At 45.3% G+C, this 14,577-nt stretch overlaps 5 protein-coding genes across 5 annotated transcripts; 2 read left to right on the top strand and 3 right to left on the bottom strand.

Moving 5' to 3' along the window:
* Nucleotides 1-3,428: 3,428 nt before the first annotated feature.
* CCR75_009291 (uncharacterized protein) lies at nucleotides 3,429-4,114 on the top strand (the record flags this gene model as incomplete). The annotated part of the gene is given in 4 exon segments (XM_067967332.1): nucleotides 3,429-3,511; nucleotides 3,587-3,738; nucleotides 3,750-3,905; nucleotides 3,976-4,114. The coding sequence occupies 4 exon segments, from the start codon at nucleotides 3,443-3,445 to the stop codon at nucleotides 4,112-4,114; spliced, it is 516 nt and encodes a 171-aa protein (XP_067818511.1). The 5' UTR covers nucleotides 3,429-3,442.
* Nucleotides 4,115-5,920: 1,806 nt separating this feature from the next.
* On the bottom strand, nucleotides 5,921-6,280 carry CCR75_009292 (uncharacterized protein; the record flags this gene model as incomplete). The annotated part of the gene is made up of 1 exon (XM_067967333.1): nucleotides 5,921-6,280. One exon carries the CDS (start codon nucleotides 6,278-6,280, stop codon nucleotides 5,921-5,923), a length of 360 nt encoding a protein of 119 aa, XP_067818035.1.
* A 159-nt stretch (nucleotides 6,281-6,439) lies between these two features.
* CCR75_009293 (uncharacterized protein) lies at nucleotides 6,440-6,703 on the bottom strand (the record flags this gene model as incomplete). The annotated part of the gene is made up of 1 exon (XM_067967334.1): nucleotides 6,440-6,703. The coding sequence occupies one exon, from the start codon at nucleotides 6,701-6,703 to the stop codon at nucleotides 6,440-6,442; it is 264 nt and encodes an 87-aa protein (XP_067818512.1).
* On the top strand, nucleotides 6,550-7,412 carry CCR75_009294 (uncharacterized protein). The gene is made up of 3 exons (XM_067967335.1): nucleotides 6,550-6,886; nucleotides 6,944-7,105; nucleotides 7,165-7,412. Exons 1-3 carry the CDS (start codon nucleotides 6,760-6,762, stop codon nucleotides 7,230-7,232), a joined length of 357 nt encoding a protein of 118 aa, XP_067818514.1. The 5' UTR covers nucleotides 6,550-6,759; the 3' UTR covers nucleotides 7,233-7,412.
* Nucleotides 7,413-7,536: 124 nt separating this feature from the next.
* CCR75_009295 (uncharacterized protein) lies at nucleotides 7,537-13,095 on the bottom strand (the record flags this gene model as incomplete). Its single annotated transcript, XM_067967336.1, has 1 exon — nucleotides 7,537-13,095. One exon carries the CDS (start codon nucleotides 13,093-13,095, stop codon nucleotides 7,537-7,539), a length of 5,559 nt encoding a protein of 1,852 aa, XP_067818513.1.
* Nucleotides 13,096-14,577: the final 1,482 nt, after the last annotated feature.

The raw sequence follows: 14,577 nt of genomic DNA, 5'->3' as shown, positions 1-14,577 counted from the left end.
AATGAATGCAGGGCTCATGCTTTCTGAGCCATGGTAATCCAACGATGATATCAAATTTGTCATCCAAAATCAGTACGATGGAATCAGTACTGTACTGTGTACCACTTAACGTGTATTAAATTCAATTACACGTTCTTTACAGTCACAGATGCGCCTATTTCTACGCGCACTGTCATTCTCGTTAGAAGTATATCGCGCTCAACAAACTTGAGCCTGCGATCTTCTAGCGATTGGCGTCGAATGAAATTGTTTGATGTCTTGCAATTGACTAGGGACTTTAGTAGCAACTAAATTGCCACCTTGGTTCTGCAAGGTGATGAGGGCAACTTCATCATCAGGAGCAGAACACACAATGCTTGTGTGTTAGGCGCAACCTTTGTCGGGACTCCTGCTAATTCTCTTGACGATACTCGATCAGTAGGGCGCTCCGCACCTACTGACCAGGACCATTTTTTGACGATACGCCTCGCCGTTACGATTTCGCAACAGCGTCGGATCCCCGTCCTCCATTTTTTTTAGCGAGAGGTCGAACGTTTAGCTCAGTGGTTTTAGGAATTGGGCGGGAGGCACTACATATATAGGCGTAGTGCCCTGTCAGTTGACAATGATTATATCTTCGCAATCGTTCGAATCCAGTAGAGCGAGATTTCTCGCTCTCTACATACGAAAAGTTAATGGGTTTTAGACCTGTGACGTCTTGTGTCTCGGTAAACGATACGTATCAGAGTGTACAATAACCTATTTCATGCTAAAGTCGTCCTCTTCCGCTATATAGATCACTTGATTTGGCGTCTCGAATTAGAGGTAGAATTCTTGAGTCTTGACGGGACCGTCCGCGAGATCCATGTTGAACGCAATAATCTGTGTTTGTTCATCAACTGGATGACTCACGATACAACTGATCGAATGTCAGGTATGTTGGACATAAGCGTGAATGTCACGCTTAATCATCTTCAAATCCAGGAGCTCTGCTCGAGCCCTGAATTCGGCATGTGGCGGCTTAAAACGTTTGTCTGAGCCGAGTCTTAAAGACCTCATACAACTGAAAAACATATGGATCGTGAAGTTTGAGCGCAAGGCCCAAGATTTGGCACGTCCGGCCAAGTTGGACATGCCAATCTTCACTTTCGTCGCATCGTCATCGATGCGGTGTGCTTCAATGACGTCGTCTAATCATCGAACCATCTTAGCAAGGAGTCGCCTTCGACTGCCCTAAGTTTAGTAGGTTTAATTATCAAGCTTTCGGGCGTCGTGAATGCGTCGGCCCGCCACCAGCATGAAATTTTGCTGTCACAAAATTTTTAGCTGTTGATCACTCTGTTCTCTCAATACCCCTGCGTGTTGAGAGCCTTGTTGTTAAAGCAAGGTTACTTTTTCTTGAGCCCCGTCTAGTTAATGTTGTACGAACCCGGTTATATCCTACAGCCGAACTCATACGTTCGAACACTCTCCATGCAAGGTCACTTAAGTGAGTTAACCTTACAAGCGTTGCGTGGAAAATCCTTTTTTGAGGGGCTTGAAAGCCCCCCCCCCCCGTTTCTTGATCCAACATGTCCATGTTAGATGGAATGTCTGTGGCCGTTTATTAAACCACGAAGTGCAACTAGGTGTAACGAGGGACATATCACTAGGACTGATAATAGTACTAGCCAATCTGAACTGATAACACTGAAGGTGAGGTGCCTGAATACTTCACGTATACTGACGTGCAGGGGAAGGTTATAAGTAGCTAAGACGTCTTAGCTACTCAAGGTCAATACTTAAGACCTCAGAAGAGAAAAAAATAAAACTGTAAAAATATATTAAGTTACTACGTTATGATCTTCTATCTACTGACTTTGATTTATTAAAATTAAACTATGTATAGCGCCTCCTTGCGCGTCGCCCAACCGTGTCTAGTAACGATTGGCGGGGTTGAGTTACGAACTTAAATTAATCAATAAAAAGAACTTTTGTCTGTTGCTTCAATATTACTAAATTTAGTTATATTGAAAGCACAGGAAATATTGAGAAAGATTTAGATGCTACTAATTTTATACTTCTTTATTATTTTCCTCTTATAGGAAATAATATTTTTTATTCCTCTTATAGGAAATAATATCTGTATGTATCGTGACACCCCGTTACAGCAGCCCCACGCCCGTGTTGGTTGACTTTCTGAATATCTTGCCAAACCTGGCCAATTCAGGTCTCGTGACTTCAGTATTTCTTAACCATGATTATTCAGTGGTATTAAACGCTGTGTCGACTGAGGCTGGGGCTCACGCTTCGGTTGCGGCGGCTGACTTGGCGACATGCGTGATGCCGGCTCATCTAACGATCACATCCTCATTCATTGATCGCGAGCTTTATTGAAATCAGTGAAGGCATTTATCGCATTGAACGAGTGCTCGGAGGGTGGTGTAGGGGCAGCTTGGGCCGGTTAGGCTAGCTGAGCTTGGTTATGGAGCTGGTGTAAGAGAGGAAGGTCGCGAGGTCTTCTAGGTGAAATAGATCCTGTATTCATCGCTCTTCTGTTGCTCTTGTTGCGCTAGCTAGCTGCGTTCTCTCTACACCAACAATTCTCAAGTGTCGCTTCCGACTCTTCAAACACCTCTTCGCTACCTCCAATGCGTCGCCTAGCCTTACCGAAAGACGCGTCGTTTCATTTATGCAAAAACTGATACACGGCTAGAAATGCAAGTTCTAACAGCGGGTTTACCATGTACAGGGCTTGTTGCTGCGCCATCCTCGCGAGGAGTTCCTTCATTCGATCCATGCGCTCGGAGCTTACGCTGAAAGTCCGACTCGTGTACTCTTGGTCCTCATAATTCACCTGATACCGACTGTGCCTCTGACAGCAGCTCGTGCGTGTCGGCTGCCACTCTCGGCACGTTTGCATCAGTGGAGTTGAGTTGGAGCCGTTTTGGGCTCACTAATTGCTGGCTTGCCAAAGCCTAAATGTATCGGAGCTACCTCGCTCCTGAAGTCAGAGGAAGACTTTCTGACTCAGAGAGTCTCTTAGTTCTATCAAACTAATGGGTTAAACAACTCAGGGAGTCGTACAAGCTGTTAGAGCTTAAGGAATACTAGTTCAAGGGATTCAGGGGTTCGTAGAACCAAGTGACAACTAGTGCCCAAGAGATTATACCTTAGAAAGGCTTCTATCTCTTACAAATCAATGCGCAAGCCTTAAGAAGGCACTTAACGCTTTAAGATCAAAAGGGAAACTGCACTTAATTTAATCATTTAAATCTAAAACCTTACCCTTGCTAATTTAAAAATAGATTTCGGCCGCAGATTTATATCTGGCGGCGACAACATTTGTTACCCATAATAAATGGGATTTTAAGTATTTAACTATTTTAGAATAGAATTAAAGGGTGTTTTACCCATAAAGTGAATGTAGCCACAACAAGGGTTCTCCAACCGATGTGCCCCGTTACACTAGGACAAAAGTCAAATGCCAAAGTTCTACGGCGCCGCCCGATGGTCGCCTAAGCTTACTTTGCTGCAGATGCTTTGTATGCAGGTAACTCGAACTATGTGCCGCTTATCAATAGTGTATTAATATTTTAAATGCTGCTTTCTGCTATACCAACTCGAGTGTTCACATTATGCTGCGCAGGGGCTGTTTTTGTGTGTTTGTCACGGCAAGCACGTGACGCTGGACCACTTTTTTGCCTATCACACTCAAACCATTGTAAATGATGACGGCTTAAAGAATTGTTTTGCTATCGTGGCCGCCAGTCTCGTCAGGTCCGAAGCAGTTACGAATTAATAGCAACACTTGATCTTTTCACTCACTTGCCGCTGGGCATTCTAGTGCCGTCTGCCTCACTCTCTTCGTTGAGCGCTCCAAAAAGTGTCTGGACTTTGGTGTTACGCTGTATTTTCTTGACTTTCTGGCGCAGTGCTTCTATTCGGTATAATTTCAGTTCCGACTTAGAAAGGAATGACTTACAAAAGGAAGTTGCTCGTGTAGAAATTTCCCAGGACATGGGACTGGTGGCTCATACACTTTGTAGCTGCGACTGTGACAATTTTGCTGGGGGAGTATTTAAGCTCACGCCGCGAGCTGGAGGAGATTCCTATCGTCGATCTCTTTACCAAGCGCCCATCACGCAAAAAATAGCTCGACAGCTGAAAACTCAAATTGACATATGAGACTGCTTTTGAATAATTTACTTGAATAACATACAACTGCTCCTATCGTTCTTTAAGTCGAGGCTCTAGTCGCGTTTACAACTTTAGCCGGTCCATCGCTTGACGAACATTGTCGTCAAGTCCTCGAAGCTATGGTAAAAAGTTTGCATATGCCAAGGCAGCCACGGACAAGGTGCTCCAAATTTTCATCAAGCAAAATCTGTCTCGGTAAGCGAAGTTGCGTTAATCGCGGCAATGTGGCCAACTCGTGCAACAGCACAGACATCACAGGAAAGCGAGTGACAGATCTAAACACTAAGTGTACTTGTTCGAGAGCTCGCGAGCGCACGCACTCAAGATGATGAAGCGGTAGACGGCGCAACAATACTGACAAAGCGCTCGGACCTATGATTTCCTTCTTGCATAGCTTCACGGAAATAGTGCGAAAAGAGGTTTGTACTTGGCATGAGCTCGTCAATGACCCGTGGACAGATGCGAGATCTCAAATGTTTGTTTAAAAGCCCCTCCATATCAGACATGTCACTGTAATAAGCCACGATCTTGCTTTTGTACGCGTTAACGTCATTAATTGGCAACGTTGACCTATGCCTTAAAAATCGACAATTTAGTTGAGCTCCTACGCACTGAAGGTATTCGTGTCGAAGCAACTTCTTTGCAGAAGCAAAGTGGGTAATGCTAAGGTACTTTGCATACTTTAAGAACGACCGCAGACCACTTGAAAAGCTATACACAAAGCGCAGTAGCAATTCCAACTCTGTCGACACATTTGCATCGACAAACCGCCCGCGCGCCCACACAATAATTGCAGCCTGAATGACAGAAGCTACCATTGAGATAAATTTTAAGGGTCAATCGGTTACGAAAAGTAGCCACTACATCACCATTCCGACAGAATTTAGCTTCTGCTTCAGCCGCCGCAAGTCTGTGAGGCCGACCTGCGTGTTTCCTATAATCACTGAGTATAATTGCAGGCACGTTTATGATTGTGTCAACGCCTAAGACAGGATAAGGTCGAGTTTCACCTAAAAATTGGCAGTATTTCCGTTCAAGAAATAGCTGAAAAAAGGGATTCCGTCGTCTGAATTGCTGACAACTGTTAAGTAGATTTTCCGTGTCTAAACCATGGTCTTCGAATACGTCCAGATCTTCATCACTTACCTCGTTCTCTTCATCATTTTCTTGTACGACTTCATGTACTGCATCTTGCGGCATTGTTGCGTTTAATGACCGTAATTGGCAGTACACCCCGATGCTCGCAGGCGAAATATCAGTATGCTCACGATTTGATTGATCTAGAGCGTCAACCGCAAGCAGCATTTGACGCAAAAAAGGGCGTAATGTGCGCTCGCTAACACGCCGTTTTGTAGAAAGCCACCCGGTGAGTGTCAGCCGTATACAACCGTCAATAACACGGTTGGCGCTATCGTCATCTTGAAAACCAGCAATTTTGTCAACAATTACCGCATGTTGTCGATTTTGATTCGACGCTGCAATCATAGGGACAGATCGATCGGTCCCGTGCTTGAGTCTGAAAAGGCACGTCCTGGTTCTGACTGTATACGAGCGGGTCGAAGTTTATGCAAACTAAATGCTTGCTTGGAACGGGTCGAATGTATGACCTAAAATTGGCGTTGACATGTTCCTGTCCGTTTCGATTCGGAGTAAGCTCTACTGCCCTGCTAATACTACACCTCATTGTTGCTGGCGAATTGCTATCAAAGCTGCATTGGCATTACCATCAGTACACCCCGCTCGATTGGGTGCCTGAGCAAGTTTAAGCCTTTGATAGATCATAATAATCAGGATCGCCGGCACCTTTTCCAGCTGACGCGTCGGGTCTTGCTCCAGACCCAGCAATGGCCGCAACGGATACTTTTCCCATGGGGTGACAAGCATTGGCTCCCAAAACATGTAACTCCTTGCTAAAAGCCCTCCACGCGCTACAGACGCCACTAACACGGAGCAGCTCCTGGCGTGTGGCGTTGAAAAAGGTAAGAACGAGCATTTCAAGACCTCCGAGCGCTGTCAATGCCGATATATTTAGACGTAGAGACTTCGATTCAGAATCTGCATCTTCCTTCCAACCTCGCGAATCGTCCGTGCCCGAGAAAATCATGTTAGAAGCGATCTTCATTGATTAATTAGCTGCTACCTCTGCACGCTCATGAAAACATTTTGGCTTTTGCAAAGCATAAAACCGAATGCGCTTGCGTATTCGTCGAAGCGCACAGAGCTTGTCCGTGCGCTGTCGCTGCTGCATGAGTGGGTCCTTGCTCTTAAGCGATTGCGGCAACTATGCCGTTGGTTTTGGCTGAAAGCATTGATTTTGAAAGAGCTGGGTCCACTCCAAAGATCGTGGCGAGGCTGATGCTGCTGACGCAGAGTGGCTGCCATCGGGTGGGTGGCCGTCTGGTCTCCATGGTTTATAAAAATATAAAAGCTCAAAATCGGCAAAACCAAAAACACGATACACGACGACAGTTACAGCAACAAACAGACACAGCAAAAGCACCCAATCTTCGTTGACTTTCCCTATTTTATTGCTAAATCGCCACATTCCTGAAATCGAGCCATTTATAGCCTTTTGGCAGACAAAAAAGCAGTTCGGATAAAATGGAGCACGAGCTACGACTCAAGTTTTTGTTCGCCAACAAGGACGGTGTACAAATGGAGATGACCTTTCCTAAGAAAGCGACAGTAGCTGAGGTCACGGCACAGCTCATGCACTCATGGCCACAAAGTACGCTGTGAACGTCATTCTTTTGTGCAATAGCACCTTAAAATAAATTGCTCGCAGATGTGCCACCTGCCGATGATGCGAAGTCTGTCCGCCTAATTTGTATGGGGCGTGGCATTTTGAAGGACGCTCATTCACTGGGAAGCGCCGTACCATCTTTTGATACGCACCCGACGCCTATTAACGTCTCAGTCCTTCACAAGTCGCAGCAGGTGATGCGAGGTACGCACTCTTTTTTTAAATGTCGATGATAACTGGATTGCCGACTTTTGCTGTTGTAGAGCCTACACGAGAGCCCGTGACAGCCACGACGGTCGAATCAGTAGGCTGCGGCTGCTTCATCTGCTAAATGTTGTTTCAATAAAATACACAATAAACTGTAAGGGACCATTCATATCGTAGGATTTGATATATATTCTGGCAGAGGGCGTGAAACAATAATACGCATTAGCAAAAAAATTGGAGACCTTTTGCGCTTACGACAATTTAAATATTGTTAAGAGAAAGCGCGTGTTCGCATTTGGCACGAAGCTCCTATTTATAACTGTATTTTGTTAACTTGTATCGCGCGAAGTCCAATGATTTAGGCTATTTATTGCGAGCAATATTTCCTTAAAACGTTCCCTTCTTAATAATTGCTTGGGTCTTGCAAGTCAGCGAAAAGGCTGCTGGCAAATCGGACATTTGTTCTTGCCAGACTGGTTAAACCACTTGTACAGGCACGAGTTGTGGTACTTGTTGTTGCATGTTTTGCAAGGCAACGACGGCAAACTCATATTCTTAGGATTCAAGATAGAGTAACAAATCGGGCATGGCTCCACTCCGTCAAATTCCTGGTCGACATTGTGCTTCCAAAGCAGGACAGCGTCCAGCAACGAGCCATCGCGATATGACGTGACGCGGATAATCTGGAGTACCCATCGCCGCCAACGATCTTCTGAAATGCCGATTCGCTTCGTACACTCGACCTCAACGCAACGCAATGGGTACGAGGATGGGACACGCACCACCATTTCTAACGCACACTCGTCTTTAATGTATGTCGTTGTGATCTCCCGAGACACACGGCTGCCTCTTACGGTCATTTCGTCATCGTTCCAGGTCGAACCGGCCACCGTTGTGCTCTCACTTGCCTTTTGAATAAGCTCCAACTCGGCCGCGAGAACGGAAGGGGTGATGTGATCCTCAAAGTACTTGGCAGCCCAGCTTCGTGTAGAACGCGAGCACTGGTCGTTCCACCAAGATCGCACCATTGCAGGAAGACGAACTACAGTACGGAAAAAGACACGAGCACCAAGCTGAAATACGCTTGTCTTCTGAAGGATCCACGTTTCATCAAATTCATTCTTCACCAAGTCACTTATATCAAACAAAGCAGTGTCTTGAAGTTCCACAGCCGAATATTTTGATACAAGTTGCTGATCTTGCGACAGCAGCGCAGACGCAAAATTCAAGAAATTTGTTAAAATGCCGTAGCGCGCGATATAAAAGCTCAGCGACGAAGCGATAAGAGCCGCTGAAGGACCTTCACTGTCTTTACTACTATCCTTTCCACTCGAAGGAAAGAACTGAAGAAACAGATCCCAAAGCAGTAGCTTCCCTACGATGTCTGGCAATCCTTGCTTACAACTACGAATGTGAATATTTCTCACGCTGCTTTCACCAATTTTGTCAGTATACACTGCACGCAAGGCTGAGCGCATCGCCTTTGGTATAAGCACCTTAGCAAGCGCCGATTCTGTCGCTGCTTCGTCCTCAGCATTCACATCTATTACCGACGCATCGTAATTGCACACCTGAAAAGCTCCGCTATAGGAAACTAAGATATACAGTAACACGCGCACCACTGGCTGGAGTGGGTAGCGGTTGCCATTAAATAGTGACGCAAGAGTTTCAATGCCACCGAAAGACTCCAATACAAGCCGCTTCACGTGAGCAACATCGTGTAGGCTCGATAAGGTCGAGCGCAACGCTGAATGCACCGTCGCGAGCACATTTTCGACGCTAAACCAAAGACTTACGAGCTGGAAGCACTGGAATGGAGACGTTATTGCCACATACGTGGTTGCAATACTTGCCTTCATTTCAGCACTCTCTGACAGAGTACATAGCACGGCCGATAAAATAGCTTCTCGGTAGTGCACGGCGAGCTCCTGAAAAACATCGACGCTTGAGGCGTACACAGCGCTAACGAGATCCATGAAAGCCTGACGCGCGGTGGCTAATTTATTTGGGTACCCGAGCACAATGCGCTCCTCATCACCTTTACAGATCCTACGGTCACCGAAGTTTGACCAGCGCTTATGGATTTTAAGCGCAGCAACTTTAGCAGTCTCGGCCTTGCCCGCAATCGCATGCGTTACGACCATACGAACAAGAGACTTCCATGCCTCACAAAGATTCGACGACGCACCTGGCAAGTACTCAGCGAGAGCCACGACGTAACGCGTGATATCAATCCATTCATCAATTTCCACAACACCAGGCGAGCTCGTTCCTAGCAACTCCAGTAGCTGTTGAATTATAAATGGCTGAGTCGATATATCGATAATATTTAACTTGGTAATGCTGCAGACGCCAGACAATTTAATCTTTTTCTTTGCTCCAAGTGTTACCAATTGTATGTATTTAAACATTTCGGCCTTTGACTTTGCAGTGACATCACGCCCGCACAAAGCAAAGAAATCATTAACTGCTGAGATAGCTTCATCGCACTCTTTCTTCTCCAAGTCGATTGCATTAAATAGCGAAAGGGCAACAATTTGAGTCGATTTTGCCTTCCAATCTCCATTGTCATCGTTCAGCTTCATAATAAAGCGTTTTCGTGCTGCAACAGAGCTATTCGAAGATAGCATAGTAACAGATAATTCATCTAGTCTTCTGTGCTGCTCTGGCGTGAGCAATCTCACACTTTGGGTCATTTCACTAGCGCGTTGGTCTTTGCTTACTAACACTACGTTCCGAATGTCTTCAATTTCACGCTTGTGCTTACTTTGGCACGACGCAATGGCGGCTATGAGCGCATTGTCGAAAATACTTGAAGACAACTTGAGGGCTTCATATAGATTGTCCATTAACAAATACCTTTCCAAAATCTCCACAACGTCCGCGCCTCTTTGAATTTGGTTATCTGAGTGGAATACCACCGATGTCAACGCATGAATCACATCAAGATCCACCAACCTTGCAATAAGATCTACCGCCTTCTCAACATTATCAGATGCTTGTGAGACAAAGAAAGCTAGAAAAGCGTCAATGACTTGCTTGTCCTCGCAAACTTCGCTCAAACCTGGCAATACGCGGCTGTAGAATAAACTTTTGGGACAGCCCTCATTGCAACGCAAATTTATTGCGTCAAGTTTTGCCACAAGTTGTGAAACGGAGCAAGCTCTCTGATCAGCGCCGAGTGTTACGTAGCTTTTAATGTAAGCTGCAAATTGCTTAGAATTGAATAAAACAGTCCCTTGTGGCGAATCTGTAAGTAAGAAAGTGTTTATAACCTCGGCGAAATCATCTACAAGCTTGTCCGCCCGAGCTAGTGACCACGTCTTGAGAGAAAAACGCACAGTTCGAGCCCACAAGGCACTTGCCTCAACCCTATAGCTACCCCGTGCCGACAGATGAAAGAGCTGCTTGTATAATTGGTCCTCGACGGCTTCAAGTTCGCGCGGAAGTTTTCCTCTTAGCTTATAAAATAGCTCGCAAAGTTGCGTTAAAAGCTGCACCACAATCGCGTTGGTGTTGTCGACATTATTTGAAATGACAAAGTGACACAAGATAGCCACTGCGTCGGAGCTCACCACAGGTAAATCTGTCAGACTACCGAGGCAAGCTTTTACAAGAGTGATAAAGGCGGTTGCATCTAAGTCATCAAGTCGCTCTTTTAGGCAATTTATCAATAATTCATCAAAAAGCTTGCCTCGCCACATTGTTTCAAGCGTGCGTAATTCTGGTTCAAACTGATCGCCAAGCACGATTCCGCTTTCATAGGGTCGTTGCCAACTGCCACAAGATAGCCATAACATCGTGCCCTTCTCAGTTATTGGAAACCGTAGACCATACTGAATAATGTCGCTTGCTTCAGCCATATCGCCAAATTGAACGTCGCAATCCTGGAAGAGCTGCAACACGAATTTTTTCTTTTCTTTTGCAGCAAGAAAAAATGGCTGCGTGAGCTTTAAAGCAACTCGTATTGTAGCACTGATATTCGTAACTTCAAAAGATTGCTTCCACTTGTAAAGCATGCGAAGCACAGGGCGGTAATGATTATCATAATGCACGTCTGAAGGCTTATCTATCACCAGATCCAACGGATGAGTGCTGCAAACATCGTAAATGGCCTCCAGCAACTTAGCAGTAGAGGCGTTATTTGCAAGAGAAATTACCGGATCACCCACTACCTTGTCAACCTGGTCAAGACAATGCTGATACAATTCCTTGCTCGTCGTCAACCACTGGGCAGCTTGATCCTCGACAAAAACTTTTTGAGCGCCATCAAAGCACGTACGAGTCAATATTTTTACCCTTGAAGGCACAAACGAAACTTCAGCCACCATTAAGCTGATCGCTGACCTTGTCCACGTGTGAATTCTCTCCGTAAAGTCATCTTTTAACGTATTTAGCACTGCAGAATCCATTGATACGCTACGTAAGCGAAGGCTTAACGTTAACAAATTTTTTGCGAAAAAACTAACTTTTTCGTTCGGAAATTCCAGCGAACTTAGAGCTGTTTTGAGCGATGATACAAAAATGCTCTCAAATTGCTTCACATAGTTGCGTTGCAATACCTCGGCATTTTCTTCAATAAATTCCGTGTCGTTCGCATGCGTCAGAAAGACACTGAAGTATCCGAAAATACACTCAAAATACGCTGCAATCGGTGGTGACTCACCAAAACGCGAATCTTTAGACTCAATGTATTTCCAACAATGTTCCAAAATTCCCGTATACAGCGCGGAGCAACCTGTCGCAGGATCAAGTGCTACACGAATAGGAATTAGCGATACAAATGGCAACAGGGTGGGAAAAGAAGAACGACCAGAGCCGTAAAAACCGTGTCTTATCTGTGCAAAAAGTCGTGGGTACACTGCAGTGGTCACGAATTTTGAATAGCTGATGCTTGAGTGCCACACGCCTGGGAACGCTTGCAGGAATGTAAGCACAGCGTTCCACATCGCGTCATAGTTTGCTGGACTTTTGTCACCAAGAATTCCAAGAATCAATTTGCCGTACGATTCTTCCTGGGCAGCTATGATTGATTTAGCCCTCGTACAGAGAGTCCCAAACACCACATATATCGCCTTGCGAACACTATCTCTCGTGAAGTTTGGGTGCTTGGTCGAAGAATTTGCAAGGCGCCTAAATTGTTCGGATAGCACAACCGTGGCAACGGAGCATCTTGCCTCTTGGCTTTTCGCTTGACCAGGAACTTCCTGCTCGCCAAATTGTTCGACCAGAGCATTGACGGTAAGCACTGCAGCCGATATGCATCGCTCGTATCTTTCTTCTTTTTCGTCTGGTTGCAGTGGGATACCTTCAAAAGTATCAGGTGTTTTAGTAAAAAAGTTGTGAAATTCTTCCATCATCCCTGGTACATTTTCCTCCAAAACCGTCTTGCGCATTTCCTCCTTTACAAATAGTGTTCTAAAAGCTTTATTTGCCACTGCAGCCACGTCAACATTGCTATCGTGCATGGCAAGGAGCCAGTAAGGCAGCAGTCGCTGTAAATGCGGCTTAAAGGCGCGCGGACGCATCTTTGTAGCCAAAGCAGCCAGAACCTCGTTCAATAGCTGGCGTATTTTACGGTCATTCTGGTCGCGCATCTCAAATGTGTAGAGTTGCGTGAAGTGGCCAAGCATGGGACGAATTTCGGCCGGCTGGCGTGGCGGCAGCACATCCGTTAAGAAGCACTGCAGCGCCTTAATTTTGGTAACAGCACCCTTCTTCGCCAGCATCTTAAGCGCTAAAGCAATTTCATGATCGGAACCATCGTAAATGCTTTGAATGATGGGTTTAGTGTTAAGCGTATTAGTCTTCGATGTGGCCTGCACAGTGTTTGAAGCCGATTGCGCAAAATTTGCGAAGCCGATGAATGCAAACGGTAACGCGGAGTTCGATCCTGCACTGGCCAAAAGAGATTGATGCGCACGCGAGCTGGACGACGCACGACTCTGCTCTAACTTCTCGCGCTGCTTATTTTTTCCAGGGGGCATAACTGCTATGGCTTAATTTGAATAATTGTTTAAATAGGGGAGCGCTCACTTTTCGCTATTGACTTCGGTTTTAATCGGCGAAAATTTACAGCAAGTAAAATGGCCGGAAATTCCAAAAATCGGTCATGATAGGCTCAGACAAACATCATTTACGAAAATTTACCACTCAAGACCTAAGACCTTCCGCCAAATACAGCGGGTGTATAAAGAGAAACAGATGTTTGTAGATTCCTAGATATCACTCCACCGCATTTCCCATGAATTTACACGTTATTCCGAATACATTTTCCCATGCCTGACAAAACTACGAATTTCCAGCGTCAACACTACCGAGCTAACGATCACGACGTCCAGATTGGATCACAACATCCAGATTGACGGCGGCTGAGGTGCTGTCGAAGATTCTTGTACCAGCACCGATTGCGATGATATAACAGGAGGTTGCCGGCAGCTTCTTGTTAGGAAGGAAGGTCGTGAGGTGTTATAGGTGAAATAGATTCTGTATTCATCTCTTTTTTCTGTTGCTCTTGTAGCGCTTAGCTAGCTGCGTTCTCTCTACACCAACCATTCTCCAGCGTCGCTTCCGACTCCTCAAACACCTCTTCGCTACCTTCAATATGTCGCCTAGAGCTACCGAAAAGACGCGTCGTTTCGTGTATGCAAAGACTGCTACCCGGCTAGAAATGCAATTTCTAACACTTCACCTATTATGACCCACTTGCCGGTACCTTCTACGTGGTTTCAGTGACTCTTCTACTACTTCAAAATGCGATGTGTTGCGTGTTGTAGTTGTAGAAAGTGTCCCGAGTGAGCCCACCGGCCGACCGCGACTGAGGATGACCGCAGGATTGGAGACATTGGCCTCAGGGATAGTGTCAATGTGGTCATGGATCACCCTTCGGCGGTAAACTGGGGTGTCTTCGAATTCCTCTGCAGTCGCTTGAGTTTGTCATCAATTGATGGCACTGCTTATACTGCCGCTGCCGCTGCACGAGGAGGTTGTAACCGGGCACTACGACTTGTACTGTTTCAGTACAAGTCCACTTCGCACTGCTTCAGTTGCGAGTGGTGCCTTACGTTATGTGACGTACACTGTACGTGCAGAGGAAGACTTCTCTTAAGACAACTTAGACTTAAGAGGGTAAAATGAAAACTGTATTAAATATGATTAAGTGTCTCTTGTTCTATCTTTGTAAATGCTAACTTAATTATAATATAATACAAAACATGTAAATGAATTTTCATCTCTATCTTATCTGTAGCTCTCTTTGATTACTCCTGCAGCTGATTAGTCTGCGGAATAAATAGATATAATGGCCTATACCTATTTATGGATAAAAATTCTGAATATTACTATATAAAGTAATATCCTCCAAATATTATCTACCTTTTAGATAATATATTAATTAACAACCTTTAAGTGTTAATTTCATGTAACGATACACCCCGTTACATCACCCCTCCCTTAAACGACAATCACTC

The sequence above is a fragment of the Bremia lactucae genome, linkage group LG6 (genome assembly GCF_004359215.1).
Source record: "Bremia lactucae strain SF5 linkage group LG6, whole genome shotgun sequence".
Taxonomy (NCBI): domain Eukaryota; phylum Oomycota; class Peronosporomycetes; order Peronosporales; family Peronosporaceae; genus Bremia; species Bremia lactucae.
This window is presented reverse-complemented; position numbering and strand designations above follow the sequence as displayed.

Bases quoted from the DNA above. Each gene is read 5' to 3' on its own strand.
- CCR75_009294 (XM_067967335.1), top strand. From the start codon at position 6,760: ATGGAGCACGAGCTACGACTCAAGTTTTTGTTCGCCAACAAGGACGGT. The intron at 6,887-6,943 runs GTACGCTGTGAA...AATTGCTCGCAG, and splicing joins CATGCACTCATGGCCACAAA to ATGTGCCACCTGCCGATGAT. The intron at 7,106-7,164 runs GTACGCACTCTT...TTGCTGTTGTAG, and splicing joins GTCGCAGCAGGTGATGCGAG to AGCCTACACGAGAGCCCGTG.